The following is a 16731-nucleotide window of genomic DNA, read 5'->3' as shown; positions in this document are numbered from 1 at the left end:
TAATGATATATGATTCATACATCCCATGAAAACTTAGATAAAATATGAGATTTAAGAATGTAAACTTTTGATATTAGCAAGCACCTTGATGAGTTGAAAGTGCCATCACAAATTTGTACAGGCAATTCAATCAGATAAGCACATAAAACCGTGCTTACCTCACTAGATAAATAAGCTGATTCATCCATCAGGTATTCCCAAAAAATTTTTAGTCGGGGGAGAAAATTGGTTAGATGACTGAAGATTTTGGAAGAGGCAAAAAAAAAAAAAAAAAAGACTGAGAGAACTCGCAACTTTCTGGTAGAATTCTAAGCTCGACGTTGAGCCCGCTAACCATCATCTCGGAATGCAAAACTTCCGTGAACAAGCCTCGTTGATAAAAGAGTGGTAACCGAGGCATGGCGGGCAGCTTACCTGAGAATCTTCAACAGTCCGGCTCAACAAGAAGAGGTCCTAAGTATTTACGTGGATTTACAAACATGCTTCTTTGCTATTATTATAGCTTTGTTCAGTTGGCAGCTTGGCTTCTTTGCCCAATGGAATCCAAGAACCAGAAGCACAAAAACAGACTCCCAACGATGGCCGAAACTAGTCACTGCCACTCCCGGCAACGGCCACAAGACCACCTCTCTTCCACAGTCACAGGAGGACCATCGCCCCAGGGCGAACAATGACTGTGTATTTGTAGTCCACATATTTGGCAAGCGAGATCAGGGACAGGATCCATATGTGTACAGATTTGACAGATTGCAGCGGGTATAGACATTGCAGGTTCCAGTTGCTCGCTCGAACTGTGATTTGGGACATCGTTATCCATGATTACAAAGGAATTCCCCGCATCTCCTGAGGCATCTCGAGATGGATCTATCCCACCGAACTCTACATCATCAGGTGCTAGTAATTCTGTAAAAGAGAAGTAGGTCTGAGGTCCAAAATCCATGTCCTCATAAGTAAGGCTCTCAAAATCGTAGGCTGCCGCATCTCCCTCGAGGCCATGATTAGAATTGTCCCATTCCGAGAATGGTGAAGATTTGTCTATGGGCTTCAAGAGTGTACTTGTTTCATTCTGGATGGAAAATAAAGAAGTCTCGGAAAAGCCATCTCCATCTGCATCATCTTCCGGCTTTGTAAGCCTTCTAACAGGTAGCTTCTGTGGTCCGGCTGCGTTCCAGTCATCATCTAATCCAGAGTTGGGTTCCGTAATTAGCTCAACTCTTGAAAGAGAGAAAATGAAAGAATCTTGTCCAGATTCTTCTTCCTTAGGCAACAACAAAGGACTGCTTGCCCCAAGCTTCTTAGAATCAGAAACGGTCGAATAATCACATTCTACCCCTGAATTTTCCTGCTTCGACGACTTTGCACGTGTTTTCTTGACCCCCTCTTGTTTTTCGGGTTTGGGGTCCATGTAAGGACATTCAGGTGATTTAATTCGGCGACATCTGCAACACTTGAAGCCGACCACATCAAAGATTTTTGATTCCTCAAGTTCAACAGCTTCTGCATGGTACCAATCTGAAAATATCCAAAAAAAAAAATACGAGGAAATGAGGCAATTTCTTTAGGAGGATAAAAGGGCCAAGCACCAATCTCGTTAAAAGAAAACTTACTTTTGCAAGCCTCACAGCAGATGTACATTAAATCGGACCTATATGGCTTAGTACATAAATAGCATACGGGTTCCATATGATGTAATTCCCGCCTGCCCTTTAAAAGAAGATAACTGTGCCTGAAATTGGCACCCGTGTCTGCAATATTCTTCTTCTTCCATATGATACCCCAGGAGCAATTCCTCCGCCGGTTCTTAGAAGCCGAACCAGATACAGGAGGAGCTTGTTTCTTCTCAGACTGCGGGTCCGGTTTGTTTACAGGAGCTGATGGCTGAATGGAGCCATTAGGCCTTGCACTCTTGCGTACAGTTGACAAACTACGATGTTCTTTCCCTTGCAAAGGTAATGGACTGGTTGGTGATTCTGTACTGTTTTCAATGTGAATAAGAGCTTTGAGATGGTAACACTGCTTGCATGTGATTGGATACCCAACACCCTCGGGAGCAGAAATTGATGATCTCACGGCACAGTTTACGTGACAATAGTCTGATCAAGGTAATGATAACTATATTAGTTCCACATTAAATTGTATAGAGCCTTTCAAGCTAAAACTATTAGAACAGGAGAAAATGAACCTAAACGATGATCACAAATTTCGGGAAAGGAATTATAACCTGAAGCTATCGATATAAATCTAATCTTAATGAAGCCACTAATTCATAACTTAAAAGAAACATTTCTAACATCGATTTCAGTAGCTTTTCAGCATTATCCATAACAAAATAGATTTCAGTAATAACTTGGAGAAAAATGATCCAGGAAGTAGATGATAGATACCTCGGCAAGAACTGCACTTTATTGCATTCCTGCAGATCACAAGACAAAAAGTTAACTATAAAGCAAGTTGGTACAGGTTCTAAGATTAAATTCAGGAAAGGTGTAGATAATTGACCTAATCGGAACTTCCAATTGACACGACGAACATGACAACAATCCCATATTGTCTCTTCTACACGTGAGATAGAAAAATATCTCCCTCTGGTAGGATTTCAACTGTCTTCTTCGTGATTGCAAACAATTTTGGTATTCCGTGGCTGATGGCAAATTAACTTGAATAGAACCTTCCTCATACTCTTTGACCAGATATAAAGGGATGCAATTTTCCAAAAACCAATATGCAACTTTCCCATCTTGCTTTTGTTCTATTTCAATGACATTCTTCATAACACGAGAAGGAAGATGTTTTTGACTCCCAAAGGCAACTCCATATGTAATCTTATTGTCCACAACTTTCTTATCAATAATACTAGCATTTCGGAAAATGGAAGCCTCGGTCTCTTGACCTTTCATATCCTGAAGGGTTTGTTCCGGACGAACAAGATCACTCCATCTCAAATGGAAGTCTAGGTTCCTCAACTAATACAAATTCCAATTTCCAAGAGTTAGTTGATACGTAACTATTTCTTTCTTTTTGGAAATATTCAGTAAAAACAAAAATTCAAATGATCCAGACTATCCAATTAAGATAAAAACATGAAAAATCAGGGCGAGGAGAAAGAAGAATATAGTTTAAGTAGAATATGGGTGGTAACAATAACTAACCTGAAGGGCAAGTTGTGATGCATTCTTGCTCGCTTCAACAGCAGCTCTCCACACAAGCTGTCTGCTCCTCCTTGGAATCTCGGAACCATCAGTATAGTATACACCAGAAATCTTCTTTGAGCCACCTAATGGATAAAAACTTATCAATATAAAATTTTTCACAGAAGATACTGGCCTCGCATTTTTTCTTAGACTGGAGCAAGCAAAATAAGGTATCTATAAGCCTCATATACGTTAATGAAAAGTGAAGCTGTTTACTTAAGTCATTACCTTGGCGAGCTGCTTTAGCAACAATACATCGAGGCAATGCTGCTCTCTGGAATACAAGTTTTGATCGCCCTCCTCGAAACCATAAAAAATTGGCAGCAGAACGATCATGAGAAGGAACTTCAGATACAGACTGCTTCCTGCTTCTCCTACCAGGTCCACGTTTGTGAATTGTTGTACCAACAGCACTCGGAGCATTTTGAATCATGGAAGTTTCTAAAAACCAATCATCTACCAGCTTAAACCAGTTACCAGAAAGAGCAATACAGCGAATGTTTACTTCGAGCTGCAAATTAATTTGAGTTCATCAATAACGAAAGAGTAAATTAAATCAGATCACCCTAGAATAGCAATCATCAAATCAAAAAAGTCCACTGATTAAAAGTAGGAATGAAAATGATGTTCAGAGGCTCAACTAATGGGTTCAAGTTTTATGCATGCCAGGAAAGGAGTCTCTTCTTCAGTGCTGTTGGCACATCAGGGCTGAGCTAATCTACTATCCTTACAACTCAAATTAAGTGTAGTAATAATTACAAGATGATCTCAAAAACCACAACAGGTGTATGACGCCCATGTAATAGCAAAATTCCACAACCCATAAAAAGAATCATCTTTAAAAGAATATATCATTTGGAAAAGATAAGAGAGCTGCCCCCACTCTCTCAGCGCCTACTTTCACATCCGACAAGAGCATACCCTCCATAAAATCCTCACATCAGCTCTCTCACTCATAACTTTATGTATCTCTGGTAGTTACAAAGTGATCCTCCCCCTTTAACACACTTCCACTAATATAAATGAATAATCAATGGCCTATCAGATCACCAGCTCTTGCTGGACTCTTAAAAAAAATTTAAGGACCCCAGCAATATTTATTTCAAGCAACTCAGTAAATTTTCTAGTTAACGCAACAATCCCCCTCCCTCCCCCTCTCCTAACAAACATGCAAGTAGTTTCACGTTAAACTACACATTAATCGCAAGAAGCATGCTAATCTTTATCTCTTAAATAATGATGGTTCTCTCCCACATGAGTACACAAATATATGGTGGAACATTACTGCCACAAAAAGATGAAAAGAGTTTAAACTATGAGTAAAAAGGCCAGGAAACATCACAACTTACTTCAAGCAAGAGAAATTTTATTAAACTGCAACTTGAAGCCAATTCTAATTGTTGACGCCATTGTTTTCTATAGCTTTCACTCAAGAAAGGACCACCAAGAAGACCCTGTAAACTCTCCTCCATATACAGAATGTACACTGCTATGCAAGACAGATTTCCTTCTCCATTCTTCCCAAGACGAAGGCCTGAAAGGATTTTCATAGCACCTCTGGTAGCAGTCAATGCAGCATGATTCAACAAACATCCTTTCTTGCTTAAGACAGTGGCTCTACAAGATAGACACCAACCACACCTCTCCCTCGGTACCTCCATGAGCTTCTTGTCAAATGTTGGCCAGAAGAAGCGTGAGGCTGTTAGTGAAAATGCCTTTGCTTGCAATAAAGCATATGCAGAAGCAGAACTACTTCTCTTGTTATCAGAGGCATGGGTTCCCAAAACCCGAGTTTCTTCTGATGACAAGACATCCAGTTTATGAGCAGCTGAGGCAGCAAATTCACCATGGACATAGTGATTAACATATGCCTGAGGCTTATAGTGCGAGCCCATGTAAGTAGAAGCAACAGCTGACTTGATATCACCCTTCACTTTTCCATTACCCAAAAGACCACCATTCTGGCTTTGACGAGACAAATTCAATGAAATAGAGGCACTGGCATTCACAGTATGGCTAAAATTTTTGTTTCCTGAAGTATTTGAAAGGTCTGTTGTACTGGATATATCAATCACATCTGGGCAAGCTAAGTCAGTTGAATTCTCCAGCTTGCTAATTGAACAATTAGAAGTAAAAGAGTCCACGTTAAAACCATTACTTCGCACGTTTTTTCCCATATACTCAAATGGCATTGTTCCACTATTAGTTTGACGAGCAGGTGGGTCCCGTGAAGTTCCCACATGCAAGGTATCCAAGTATGGAACCACCTTATTGTCTTCTTCACTTTTACACGTAGCCACATCTTTTCTATCCTCAACCACATCAAGCTCCTTATGGTCTTCTTCCTCACTAGCTGGAAGTGATTTTCTCAACTCCACAGGTAGGACATCCATTCCACTTGCTTCAGGAAGCATTAGGAGATTTTCTGGGATGTCCCAATATTGCATAATGGCCTTACAGATGCCATAATATAAAGCAATATATTGCGAGGAAGAACAAAGAACATGAAGAACTTGCAGAATGTCATTTTGATTATAATATTTGAGACATGGTTCCGAGTTGATGGAAGCCTTGAGCCTGCAATCATCAATACATAAAGGTTGGGAAAATTTTGAAAAGAAAAATTAAAACATAAGTAAAGCAAATCATGTAAGAGCTGAAGACAATTCAAGGGTCAGAAGCATAGAGCTTAAAAGCAGCCTAAATAAAAATGTTGTAACATACACCACCAAGTGGTTGCAACTACCCAAGAAAATGTGCTCATGTGGATCAATGCCAAAAACTTTTGCTCCTCTGAGAGATGATTCGTTCATTATAGCTGGCTCTGTCTTATTTATATTGCATTCAGGACAATACCATGGCCCTTGAGGTATAAGGAGCTTCATCATGCCTATACATCTCAAATGGTATGCTGATGGGCACCCATCACAACAAAGCAGGCTCCCATCCATCCCACAAAGTCGACACTCATCGCTATTTCTGTTTGCATCAGTAGCAGTAGCATCCAAGTCACCATTAGTACCACCTTTCAAACCAACAAAATTTTGGTCTGTATAAGATTTCATCCCATGATTCTCTACAATAATCTCCATAGCTTCTCCATCCTTGCAAGCTGAAGTTTTGGGGTATCTGGGATGAACCCTTCTAGGCCCATTTTCAAACAGACATGTTGCTCCAGCATCATAATCCAGTCCAACTTCAGATATTTCACGCATGTCAATTTCTGCTCTAAGCTCTCCAGATTCTAATACTTCATCACAAAGAATTTGCAGAACCACAAGCTTTCGACCAGCAGGAATGGAGTAATACTCATTACTTAAAGCATGCTTGTAAAATCCATTCCATTCCAACCCCTTTGCGTATCCCATAACAGTTAAATATTGGACCAAATAAACAGGCCAAGTAAGTGAATCTAGTAAGTTCCAATTGAGGTGCCTGCAGAACGCCATAGAAAAATGAATTAGAATATGCACCATTAAAATTTAATATAAATCATTCCCACTTTCTGCAATACAGATAAGAAAAATGGCATGCCTAGCATATTTCCAAGATAGCAATCTGAAACTTCCCCAAGCCCTTAATTTAAAGAACCTAAGTTGAGTTCTACATAAAGTTTTCTATGCACACATCGTGCTGCTTAATAAGTAATGACCTTATGTGGCCTAGGCTGGCTCATATGTACTTCGCCTAATTTTATAGGATATCAGTCTGGACAATATTTGGAACCCAACAACTTGATATCAAGTATCCTAAGTGACCACAATGGTTTAAACATATGACCTTGTCTCCTTGACCTTTGGGCCAATATATGTGGTTGAACCAAGCACTACAAAAAGTTGAGAATACAGCAGAAACCCTGGCACTCCTATACTAACATCCTACTGCATACATTCATTCAATTACCGATTAGCACACTCCAATGTCTATAAATTTACAATAAAATATGTGTTCTTTTTTATGAGTACAACATGTGAGGTTGGGGATTCGAACTCATGACTTCTCGGTCAGAGATAGCTGTCAATTACTATTGAAAATATGTGTTTATTTCCTCCCGGCCAACAATGAAAAGGTCAAATGCCTTATGAGCTACTTCAAAACACATCTAACCATATGATCCTCAATCATACGATTCATACCTCTTTGAGTCCATGCCCTTTTTTTTTCCTTTTTTTTACAAACATGACCATTAGACTATGGCATCAAATCACTTACTACTGGTACACATCAAAGTTTCCCTAGTTCCCAAACTCTGAAAACAACTCTCTCATTGCATACCTCTAAACACAAATAAATCAAGGGTCTCAGTGCCATGCTTATTGGAGGGTTAGGAAAGTCACTGAATCTTGCCACAACCCCCAAAGAAAAAGTCAACACTAAGGCAAGAATAACAGTTGGTGGATATCTAGTGGTAAGGAAAAACTATAAATACAGAAAATAAAATGCATACTCACAATTACATTCAGAACATGTGTAAACATTCTAGGGTTCTGTAACGCAGATTGTGGAGAAATGACTTCATTAGTCATAAATTATATAGGAGTTTCAAATTAGCATTTCCAACATTAGTTGTCCAAGAAGAAAGACATTATAATAAACCCAAATGTTCTGCATTAATCTCCTTTGTGAAAAAAATGAAGGCAAGCAAACCAGAAAAGTACCTCAAGCATTCTGATGCGATCTCTAAGCCATCTGAAGAAAGAATTTCAAGATGCCGGCGTAAGGCACGCATTAAAGCAACATGAATGGAATCCAACAATGTGTTCGCGACACCACAATTAAGTGATCCCACAAATTCATCCAAACTAAATGGAAACAGGAATAAGCGGAAACTAAATGATCGCAGGAAACCATAAACAGATAAGAGATGTGAAACGTGCTGCTCTTGGATCCCAATGGTTCCAGAAGACGGCGGTAACTGTGGAGCTGGAATAAGCTGACTTTCATCTTCAAATTCACAATCCCGGTCCTGAACAGACTCAAATGAATCACTCGAAGACTCGTCAACTTCTACATCTCCGGCATCCTTTTCAATTCTATGCTCACTGCTTAACTTGATCGGTACAGATGCTTCAACCGGATCCACCTTGTCAGTTAAGTCCGTCACGTTCTTCCCCGTCGCATTTGTACTCTTAGCATTAAACCTAACTGCTAGTTCATCCAAGTTCTTCTTCCTGTTACTCAAACCATCGTCAAAATAAGGATCGCCAACTAGCAACCCGCGAATTTCCCCACTCTCTAAATCCTCACTATCGCCATCCTCGTAAATTACTCTGTATAGTCCTTCCTCGTAATATAAAACTTTGCCAAGAAACTTTCCACTGCCCTTGAACTCTTTCAGCAGATATCGTCCCACCAAAACCACGGGGCGCGACACGATGGTCCGCTTACACGATTCAAGAGCCGATTTCGCTTCACCGTTGCCATCTTGAAGGTCATTGTTCCTCCTTTTCCTCGGTCGACCCCTCGATCTAACCACCGGAGGTTCCATAGAAGTATGAACAAAAAGAAAGATCGAATCCTAAATCCAGACACTGTTCAGAGCAATATCTAGGGTTTCGAAACTATCTCTATCTGGAATATCGCATTGGAGAGGCATTAAACCCGAGGAGTGAAGAAAATCCTGCAAAACATTGAATAAAATCAGATTCAACGAATGGACAATAAGTGGCATGAGCAGATTTGAGAAGTTCCAAGGTTGTAGGCATAAATTCAGATTTTCAATCCTTACGTTTCTGTGGGGAAAAAACACGACATTAGCATAATTGATGGCTGGAGCAAGCGATAAAACATGAAGACCAATGTTGCTAGGGTTTCATAACCGCCATTGATAATGCCTCTATGTCCTCTCGAGAAAGAGAGGGGGGAGGTAAGGAGACCACCCAAAAGATATAATTTACACATCTAACCAGCTTAACTTTCAACGAGTTGGCTCATCTAAACGAGTCATAACTCGTGAGTCCTGACTCGGAGATTTTCAAGTTCAAATTTAAAAAGAAGACAATATTAAGAAGATCCTAAAAACAAACAAAAAAATCATAAAATTATTATTTAATTTAAGTTCAAAATTTGCTTTTCTGAACAAAATTTAATCCAACAAATAAAATACTGTTTTCCTGGAGAAAATAAATAAATTGAAATAAAGTAATGTTGATCAAACAAAAAAATTAAGGGATCGTAAACTAATGTTAAAATATAATCAAAATGTAAAACTTATTATATTTTGGTATTAGAAACAAAAATTATTATCAATAAAATATGAAAAATAAACGAATTATTCATTTACAAACGAGTTTATTTAGTAAAAGATTATACCATTAAAAATCTGATGACAATAAAAGTAAAAAAATTACAAGATTATAAAATTATGTATTTATTCATCGCTTGATAATAGTTTTGTGGTTGAGTATTCTACTTAAAGAAAAAAAAAAAAAATTAAAGGCAGTTGTTATCTATCCACACTTTTCTCCTACTATACTCTTAATTTTAAAATTGTTTTAAATCTTAACAAAACCTTAATAAACTTTTTGATACGTGAATTTTAATAAATTTAAATTATATAAAAAAGATAATCGAAACCACGTTTTTTAAAATCATAAAAAATATTTTAAAAGCTATTAATAGTTTTCATAAGTTTCAATATCTAAGATAGCTAGTCAAAATAAAATTTGAATGACTTTGTTGCGAGATATTTTTTAATAACCATACGTGGATAATTTATTAGTCAGTCTACAATTTGTTTTTTGCTTTACTATATTATATTATAAAATATAAATGAGAAGGAAGTGGAGCTTAAAATAATAAAATAATATATTAATAGTTGGACTACTTAAAATATATGCTCCACTCGAATTACTAAATTGAGAATACTAGGATGTTGACAAATCTCCCTACAAAAATATTATGAAATATTAATAAACAACAATCTGCTTCAGAAAAAAATAAATAATAATTATAATGATAATAAAACAACGGTCTACATAGTACACAGAGACTCTTTTTCTACAAATTTGAAAGAGACGACAAATAGTTTACGAAAATATTAGGATAGATGAATCATATACTTTATTTCTTTAAATGTTAAAAGTTAAAAATAAAGTAATTCTATTACTCTGTAAACTTTGGTCAAATAATGAATTTTTCTTTATAATATTGACCATACAAACCTATCTCAAATATTAGTTCTCTTGATCATGTCAATAAAATAGTCCCTTCAAATTTTTGTAGTTGATTTCATAAAAAAAAAGTTTCAATATTTTTATGAAATTGACACTTGAGGAATAATTCGAAGGGAGGACTCGAACTTTCTACCCATAAAATAAGTAATGCATTGACTAATTAAACTATATCGATATCAATGAAATAGTCACTTTATTAATAAGGTTGAATAGTAATTTAGAAAGTACTAAAAACAACCATTTAAAATGTATATGGAATGAAATTAAATAATTATTACGTAACGTCCAGCACTTTAATAAACAATTAGAATAGTACTTACTATAAATTAAAAACTGGTCCAAAATGTAAATTATAATATCAACCTTATAAAAAAATATTTAAAATATAGCCGGACCAGAAAAATAGCCGTAGTTATAAATACTATTTTGAAATCGTTATTATTTAAAACCTACCAAATATACAGAAATTGAGTTCCAAAACAGAGCTTGCTCTCTGATAACTGATACAGAACAGAGCCTTCTTGGGGGAGTTGGTTTCTTTTTTCCATGGAACTGCGAGTGCGAATTCGCAGAAAGTTAACGGCGGAAGCTGAATCGTTCGCGCATCACGTCCTCTACGGCGGTCGCGTCGGAGTAAAGTCGGCCGGAAACAGCGAAATGTCCGGCGAATCGGCATTCATCGCTAAAAAGAGAAGAGGAAGGCCGAGGAAGTACGAACTCATCCCCATAAGACTGGTGCCGGCGTCTCCGGAGCGGAGCTTTTCGTCGTGCGATTCAAAAATCTCATCGACACGCCGCCCTGGCCGGTCTCGCGGTGGCGGTAAATTGCAGGTCCTCGCTTCGCTAGGTACGCTAGGTTTCTTTTCTTTTTTCTTCAGTCGTTCAATTTACGGCGAGTAATACGCCGCCGCCGTGAAAATCGCATGTTGCCGTCGGTTTCTTTTTCTTCAGCCACGACGATGAGAGTCAAGCTTCGGTCAAGACTGAGTCGTTCACTATATTCTTGTTCGTATTTTTTTGTATTTTGGTTGTTGAATTCTTCGGTCTATACAAATTTCATAGTCTGTTCCTTTTTCCCACTTTACTAAATTTTATTGAGTATTGAATCTTGAATCAATTGATGAAAAATTACTCACATTTCCAAGTCCATTCCTGTTTTTTTTTTTTTTTTTCCTTTCTCTCTCTCAAAAAACAAGGTGTCGATGTATATAATCTTTTTGTAGATTAAGAAAATCATTAATCAACAATATTAAAACGGACGTGAATTTTAATTTTCAGGATAATGATTAGTTGAGTTATCTTGAGAAACTATTAGAGGAGGTTGTAAGAGTGTGAATTTAAAAATTGTATTTCCACAACAACCGATAACTAACATTTATAAGAGCTATTGAACAATTTTATCAAGTTCCATTTTGTTATTAAATTGTTATATTTGAAGGTGGTTATGCTTGGGACACGGCCGGTACAAGTTTTACCCCTCACGTTGTTCACGTTGCAGTAGGAGAGGTGAGCATGGTTTAATTATTCATTATAAATATGCTTTTAACACATGATTTCAATTTTCAATAATTCATGAGCCATGAAGTTTATTAGATTTATTTATCTATAAGTATTATTTATTTATGTTTTTTGTATGGGAATTGCAGGATATAGTGGAGAGAGTAGCATCATTCTCAAGTAAAGGTAGTAGAGCAATATGCATACTTGCTGCAACTGGTTCAGTTTCCACCGTTCTACTCCATCAACCTGCTTCTAACCCTCCCACCGTCTTGAGATTCCAGGTATGATCTCTATTTTCTTCTTCTTCTGATAATCTACTCTATAATATGAAATAATTAATTGGAAGAAATTGTTGCATTAGGGTATGTTCGAGATTCTGCGTCTGTCTGGATCCTTTATCCGCCAAACGGCCGATACCCAAATCAAGAAGGGTCACCTCACCGTCTCCCTGGCCGAACCCAACGGTCGAGTTTTTGGTGGTGTCGTTGCTAATTCACTCATTGCTGCTGGCCCTATTCAGGTACTTTACTGAACATAGTTTAATGGATTAAGACATAAATTTCTATCCACACATTTATCCATATATATCCTCTTTTAAATCTATAGATATTTTATCAAAATAATGAACACAAGGAATTTAGACTAGAAAATATTTATGGAGTTAAAAAGTAATTACAAAATATTAAGGACATTTTCGTGCAAACAGTTTCGGGAAAATGTGTATATTTTTTTTTCCTATATGTGCAGCAAATACGACAATAAAATAAAATTGGATGATCTGATTTGATTTGATACATGTGCTACTTTATGATAAATTTTTAATCATTACGTGTTCTAAAATATATATTGTGACAAAAATGTTGACAGATGATCATGGGAAGTTTCAAGCAAAAAATGAGCAGTGAGCAGTGAAGTTAAGAAACAGCAGGTATTATTCTATTTCATTTTCTATCACAAAATAACAATAATAAATAAATAATTTGTAGTATAAAATTATGGTTCACCAATCGGTATGTTTTTAATCCTTGAATCGCAGGCGCTGTAGAAGAAGAAGAAACTCGTGATTCTCCTTCTTCCAGACCAAACGACATCGTTTCTTTTCTAATCCTTGCCCAGACATTGCAAATATGCATACATTCTTCAAGAGGTTACCTCTTCCCCTCTCATACACAATGTTCATAAGTTTCTAATGAAAGAGTTTTTTCAATTTCTAGAGAAAATATTTTGTTTTGCTATTAGTTGAGTTCTATTCTAATTCCTTTTGATTATAAATCCCCAAAAGCAAACAAGACCTCTCAAACTTCTTGGGCTTTTCTATCGGTTGGTTAAACTGGGCCTCTACTGAAATGGGCCTTGGGCTGAGAAATTGATCCCAAGCCTTTGGCAGATCTCGTATTGAGAACAAAATAGGAAAAAGGAAATGAAGTTGAAATATGTGGAATTGATGGAGGGGGAAAGTGCACAAAAAGACACGAGGGAGAGGACGAAGGCATTTACTTTACTTAGATGGCAAGAAAACTTTTAACAATTTTCCTTTTCTTTTTCTTATTTTATTTTCTGTGTCAATCAACCAAAAAAAAAAAAAGCAACCCCATTTATAAAGGCAAGAAAAGCAGTGAAGATTTGCAACTTTGTATTTTTGTGGCCAAAACTATGAATATGAAATTGGGCAGAGACTGAAGCAGTTACACACAAAAAATGAAGTCAAAGAAAAACCCTAGAAATATGAAACATAGAGACGAATGCTTAGATTATTTTGGAATTTTGCCAAACGAGGAATAAGAGAAAGGTGGAAAAATGAGGAGTTGGGAAGAAGACAAAAAAAAAAAAAGGTTTAAAGAAGAATAATGGGTTTTGGTATTTACAATAGTTACAGCGGTAAGATTTTGATTATTAATTTTTTATTTGCTTCTTTTAAGAGTGAACTGGGCCAAAAGAAGAAGAGTGTAAGAAGCAGCTTTTTAAACCAAACCAGAAGAATAATAATAAGAAGAAGAAGAACAAAGGGGTGATTTTGGAATATGCTGATTCTAGTTGTAGTTCTTACTACCCCATTTATGTTGTATTTATTATATGCACCCAACATAAATTAACAGACAAACAAACACAGAATATGGAGTGAGAAATTTGAAGCCCAACTTGGGATTTTTTTATTCTTTCCATGGGGAGATCAGAGGAAGAATATTTAGGGCCCAAAATGGTTGCGTAGATCAATTCCTTTTCCATTTTTTGACTTTAGTACATGTGGGGTGGGGTGAAATTATTCCAATCTTAAATATCAAACCTTAGGTTTAAATTCAAAAAAAAAAAAAACACACACACACAGTATTATTGTGGCAGGTACTACTTATGTTAACATTTAAATTCAATCACTTAATCGATAAGTATTTTTGAAAAAATTACAATGTTAAGTTAAGTAGGTATTTGTTTGGTCATCGAATGAAAATGTCAAAAGACAGCTATTCCAAATCGCAATGACTAAAAGTGTATTTGTAATTTTCATGTGTGAGATCTAACTTTTATTTATTTTAATTGATGGAAGTAATGACTACAATAATGCTACAAAAATTTTCATTTAGATCCAATTGTCTTCTCTATAGTTTTTAATTTTTTTATTAATCATTTAATATAAAAAAGTTAAATTCTAATAGCTATGTGGTCAAATTCTAATATCTAGCTTATTAGATATAGTTTCGAATTTTTATCCCGTGTACATATAAGTCGTCATCATGTGAAATTTTATAAACAAATAAAAAAAAAAAGAGTACGAAAGTATATTAATTTTTGGATTACAAGGATGATGAGTTCGTTCGTGATTATTTTAAATAACATGAATGCATTTTATATCAATTCAAAATCTTAAGTGCAAAAAGCAATTATATTTAAATAAACCAATAATTAAGAATATGATTTGATTTATTCACTTCATCAAACCTGTTATAATTTACACCTCTCTCTCTCTCTCTCTCTGCACATGAGTTGTAAAAGAAGACAGAAAATGAGGTAGAGGATCACTATCAAAATGTCCTCTATGACCAAATTCAATATTTTTTTATATTATGAAAATAAATTTTGGTATAATAAATATTTGAAGAACCGACAGTAGTTGGCTTAAATAAATGCAATTTTTTTTAATAAAAAACAATAATAAGGGAGGAAGCCATCGAACATTTCATGTAATTAAATCCCAACTTCTCTTCACAAAAAGGCCATACTTTCCTTTGAATTATTAATACGACTTTCACATCACATGTTCTCTTTCCACATACACACATAATTAATATTGCCCTATGCTCTATTAACATTTTTATTATTAATTTCTTTTAAATATATTTTTTGCCTACAAGATTCGAGAAAATATTCACTTTAGTATCTGATTTTTGTTATATATATAAATAGTAAGCTCAAGAGCGTGAAATGAAAATTTACTTAAAAAAAAGGTGAAGTGAAAATTAAACCTTGTCAATTTTAGAAAAATATAATATATGTCTTATTCACTAAGCTATCGAATTGACGAAGAAATGAATTAAATTGATTTTTATAATTATTTTTTTCATTTGTGAATATAACCGAATTAATGAATTGATATATTAAAAATTTGTTAAGAATATATATAAATAGTAAGTTTAAGAATGTGGAGTGAAAATTAAATCTTGTCAGTTTTAGAAAAATATAATATATGTCTTATTCACTGAACTATCGAATTGGTGAAGAAATGAATTAAATTAATTTCTGTAATTATTTTTTTCATTTGTGAATATAACGGGATTAATGAATTGATATAGTTTTTTTTTTGCACCTTTTATTAAAAAAATTTTAATGGAACAATTATATAGAGACCAATTTAATTAATTTCTCATAGTTAAAAGTGCCGTCCTTTTAAAATTGAGAAACCACTTTGAAACCTTTACTAAATTTCAAGAATTTGAAAGTGTATTTTATTTATTCATTTTATTTTTGTGTACACCCTTTTCTTTTCCATTGACATTGCGTAGATAAAGATGGAAATCTATGGGCGGTGTTTGGTGGTGATTTTATTTTTAAAAATAAAATATATAGTTTATTCCTAATTTATTTGCTTTGTATACTTTTCAAAAATATATATTTTCAAAATATGAATCAAATTATTAAAAAAAAAATAGAACTAAAGATAAAATCAGAATCCGAATGTACAAGCATGAAGATTAATTTCCATTCCATTTGTCCCTAAATTGCCATTGTTTTTTTTAATTTATTTAAATTAAAGTAATTAGATTATGATTGAATAACATATTTCATAAGATCAAAACCCAATTATATTTACCTTATTATAAAATGTGATTAACGTGTGATAAAAAGTAACTGATGTGCAATTAATTTCATAATCAGAACAATAAAAACATTGAAAAACATATCAGTAGTTTGGAGTACAAGAAACATAAAGAATATGTCGGATATATAAAAATTAAATTAAATTGAATTACTTTTATTTTTCCATCTGTTAATTATTAAATAATTGCCAGCTGTGCATTTATGGAGTGGGTTAAAATCTTCGCCCTCATTGCCACATCAACCTTGTAGTTGAAGCAGATAATTTCTTAATCACGAGAAGCTTTTGCCTTTTTACTGTCACTTTTTAACTATCTTATGCTTTACAATTTCCCTTTAATTTTACATCATATCTACATATGTAACCTATGGTTTTTATTCAACTTTTTCCCCCCATTTTGTGAAATTATTGGTGTGGAAGGTGAAAAAACTTACCGTTGATTGATTGTTTAGAATACGTCTGATAATATTTGAGTTTTGTTGTTTAGGTTTATTGTTCATTATTTTATTATTTTTAATAAATAGAAACATACCTATTTTTGGTAATTGTTTATTGT

General features: G+C 34.9%; 2 protein-coding genes across 2 annotated transcripts; one reads left to right on the top strand and one right to left on the bottom strand.

Annotated features, from left to right (window-relative positions):
• Positions 1-45: 45 nt before the first annotated feature.
• On the bottom strand, positions 46-9078 carry LOC111011083 (DDT domain-containing protein PTM). Its single transcript, XM_022284702.2, has 10 exons — positions 8920-9078; positions 7850-8811; positions 5916-6626; positions 4541-5768; positions 3420-3702; positions 3150-3274; positions 2500-2963; positions 2385-2413; positions 1608-2093; positions 46-1512 (listed from the first exon to the last, which is right to left on the bottom strand). The coding sequence occupies exons 2-10, from the start codon at positions 8677-8679 to the stop codon at positions 593-595; spliced, it is 5076 nt and encodes a 1691-aa protein (XP_022140394.1). The 5' UTR covers positions 8680-8811; positions 8920-9078; the 3' UTR covers positions 46-592.
• A 1755-nt stretch (positions 9079-10833) lies between these two features.
• LOC111011241 (AT-hook motif nuclear-localized protein 11-like) lies at positions 10834-13137 on the top strand. Its single transcript, XM_022284940.2, has 6 exons — positions 10834-11213; positions 11805-11872; positions 12013-12147; positions 12228-12386; positions 12734-12794; positions 12903-13137. The coding sequence occupies exons 1-5, from the start codon at positions 10913-10915 to the stop codon at positions 12776-12778; spliced, it is 708 nt and encodes a 235-aa protein (XP_022140632.1). The 5' UTR covers positions 10834-10912; the 3' UTR covers positions 12779-12794; positions 12903-13137.
• Positions 13138-16731: the final 3594 nt, after the last annotated feature.

Source organism: Momordica charantia (assembly GCF_013281855.1).
Source record: "Momordica charantia cultivar OHB3-1 chromosome 2 unlocalized genomic scaffold, Mcharantia_2.0 BLBB01000002.1, whole genome shotgun sequence".
Lineage (NCBI taxonomy): Eukaryota > Viridiplantae > Streptophyta > Magnoliopsida > Cucurbitales > Cucurbitaceae > Momordica > Momordica charantia.
Note: the sequence above shows the minus strand (reverse complement) of the source record. Positions and strands in the feature narration are given on the sequence as shown.

What these genes read in the sequence shown, in the direction of transcription:
- LOC111011241 (XM_022284940.2), top strand. Translation starts at nt 10,913, where the DNA reads ATGGAACTGCGAGTGCGAATTCGCAGAAAGTTAACGGCGGAAGCTGAA. An exon ending in GCAGGTCCTCGCTTCGCTAG is followed by an intron (nt 11,214 to 11,804) that starts GTACGCTAGGTT and finishes TTATATTTGAAG; the next exon opens with GTGGTTATGCTTGGGACACG. An exon ending in TTGCTGCTGGCCCTATTCAG is followed by an intron (nt 12,387 to 12,733) that starts GTACTTTACTGA and finishes AAATGTTGACAG; the next exon opens with ATGATCATGGGAAGTTTCAA.
- LOC111011083 (XM_022284702.2), bottom strand. Translation starts at nt 8,679, where the DNA reads ATGGAACCTCCGGTGGTTAGATCGAGGGGTCGACCGAGGAAAAGGAGG. An exon ending in TGCTAAAGCAGCTCGCCAAG is followed by an intron (nt 3,275 to 3,419) that starts GTAATGACTTAA and finishes TTTATCCATTAG; the next exon opens with GTGGCTCAAAGAAGATTTCT. An exon ending in AAAGTGCAGTTCTTGCCGAG is followed by an intron (nt 2,094 to 2,384) that starts GTATCTATCATC and finishes TACCTTGATCAG; the next exon opens with ACTATTGTCACGTAAACTGT.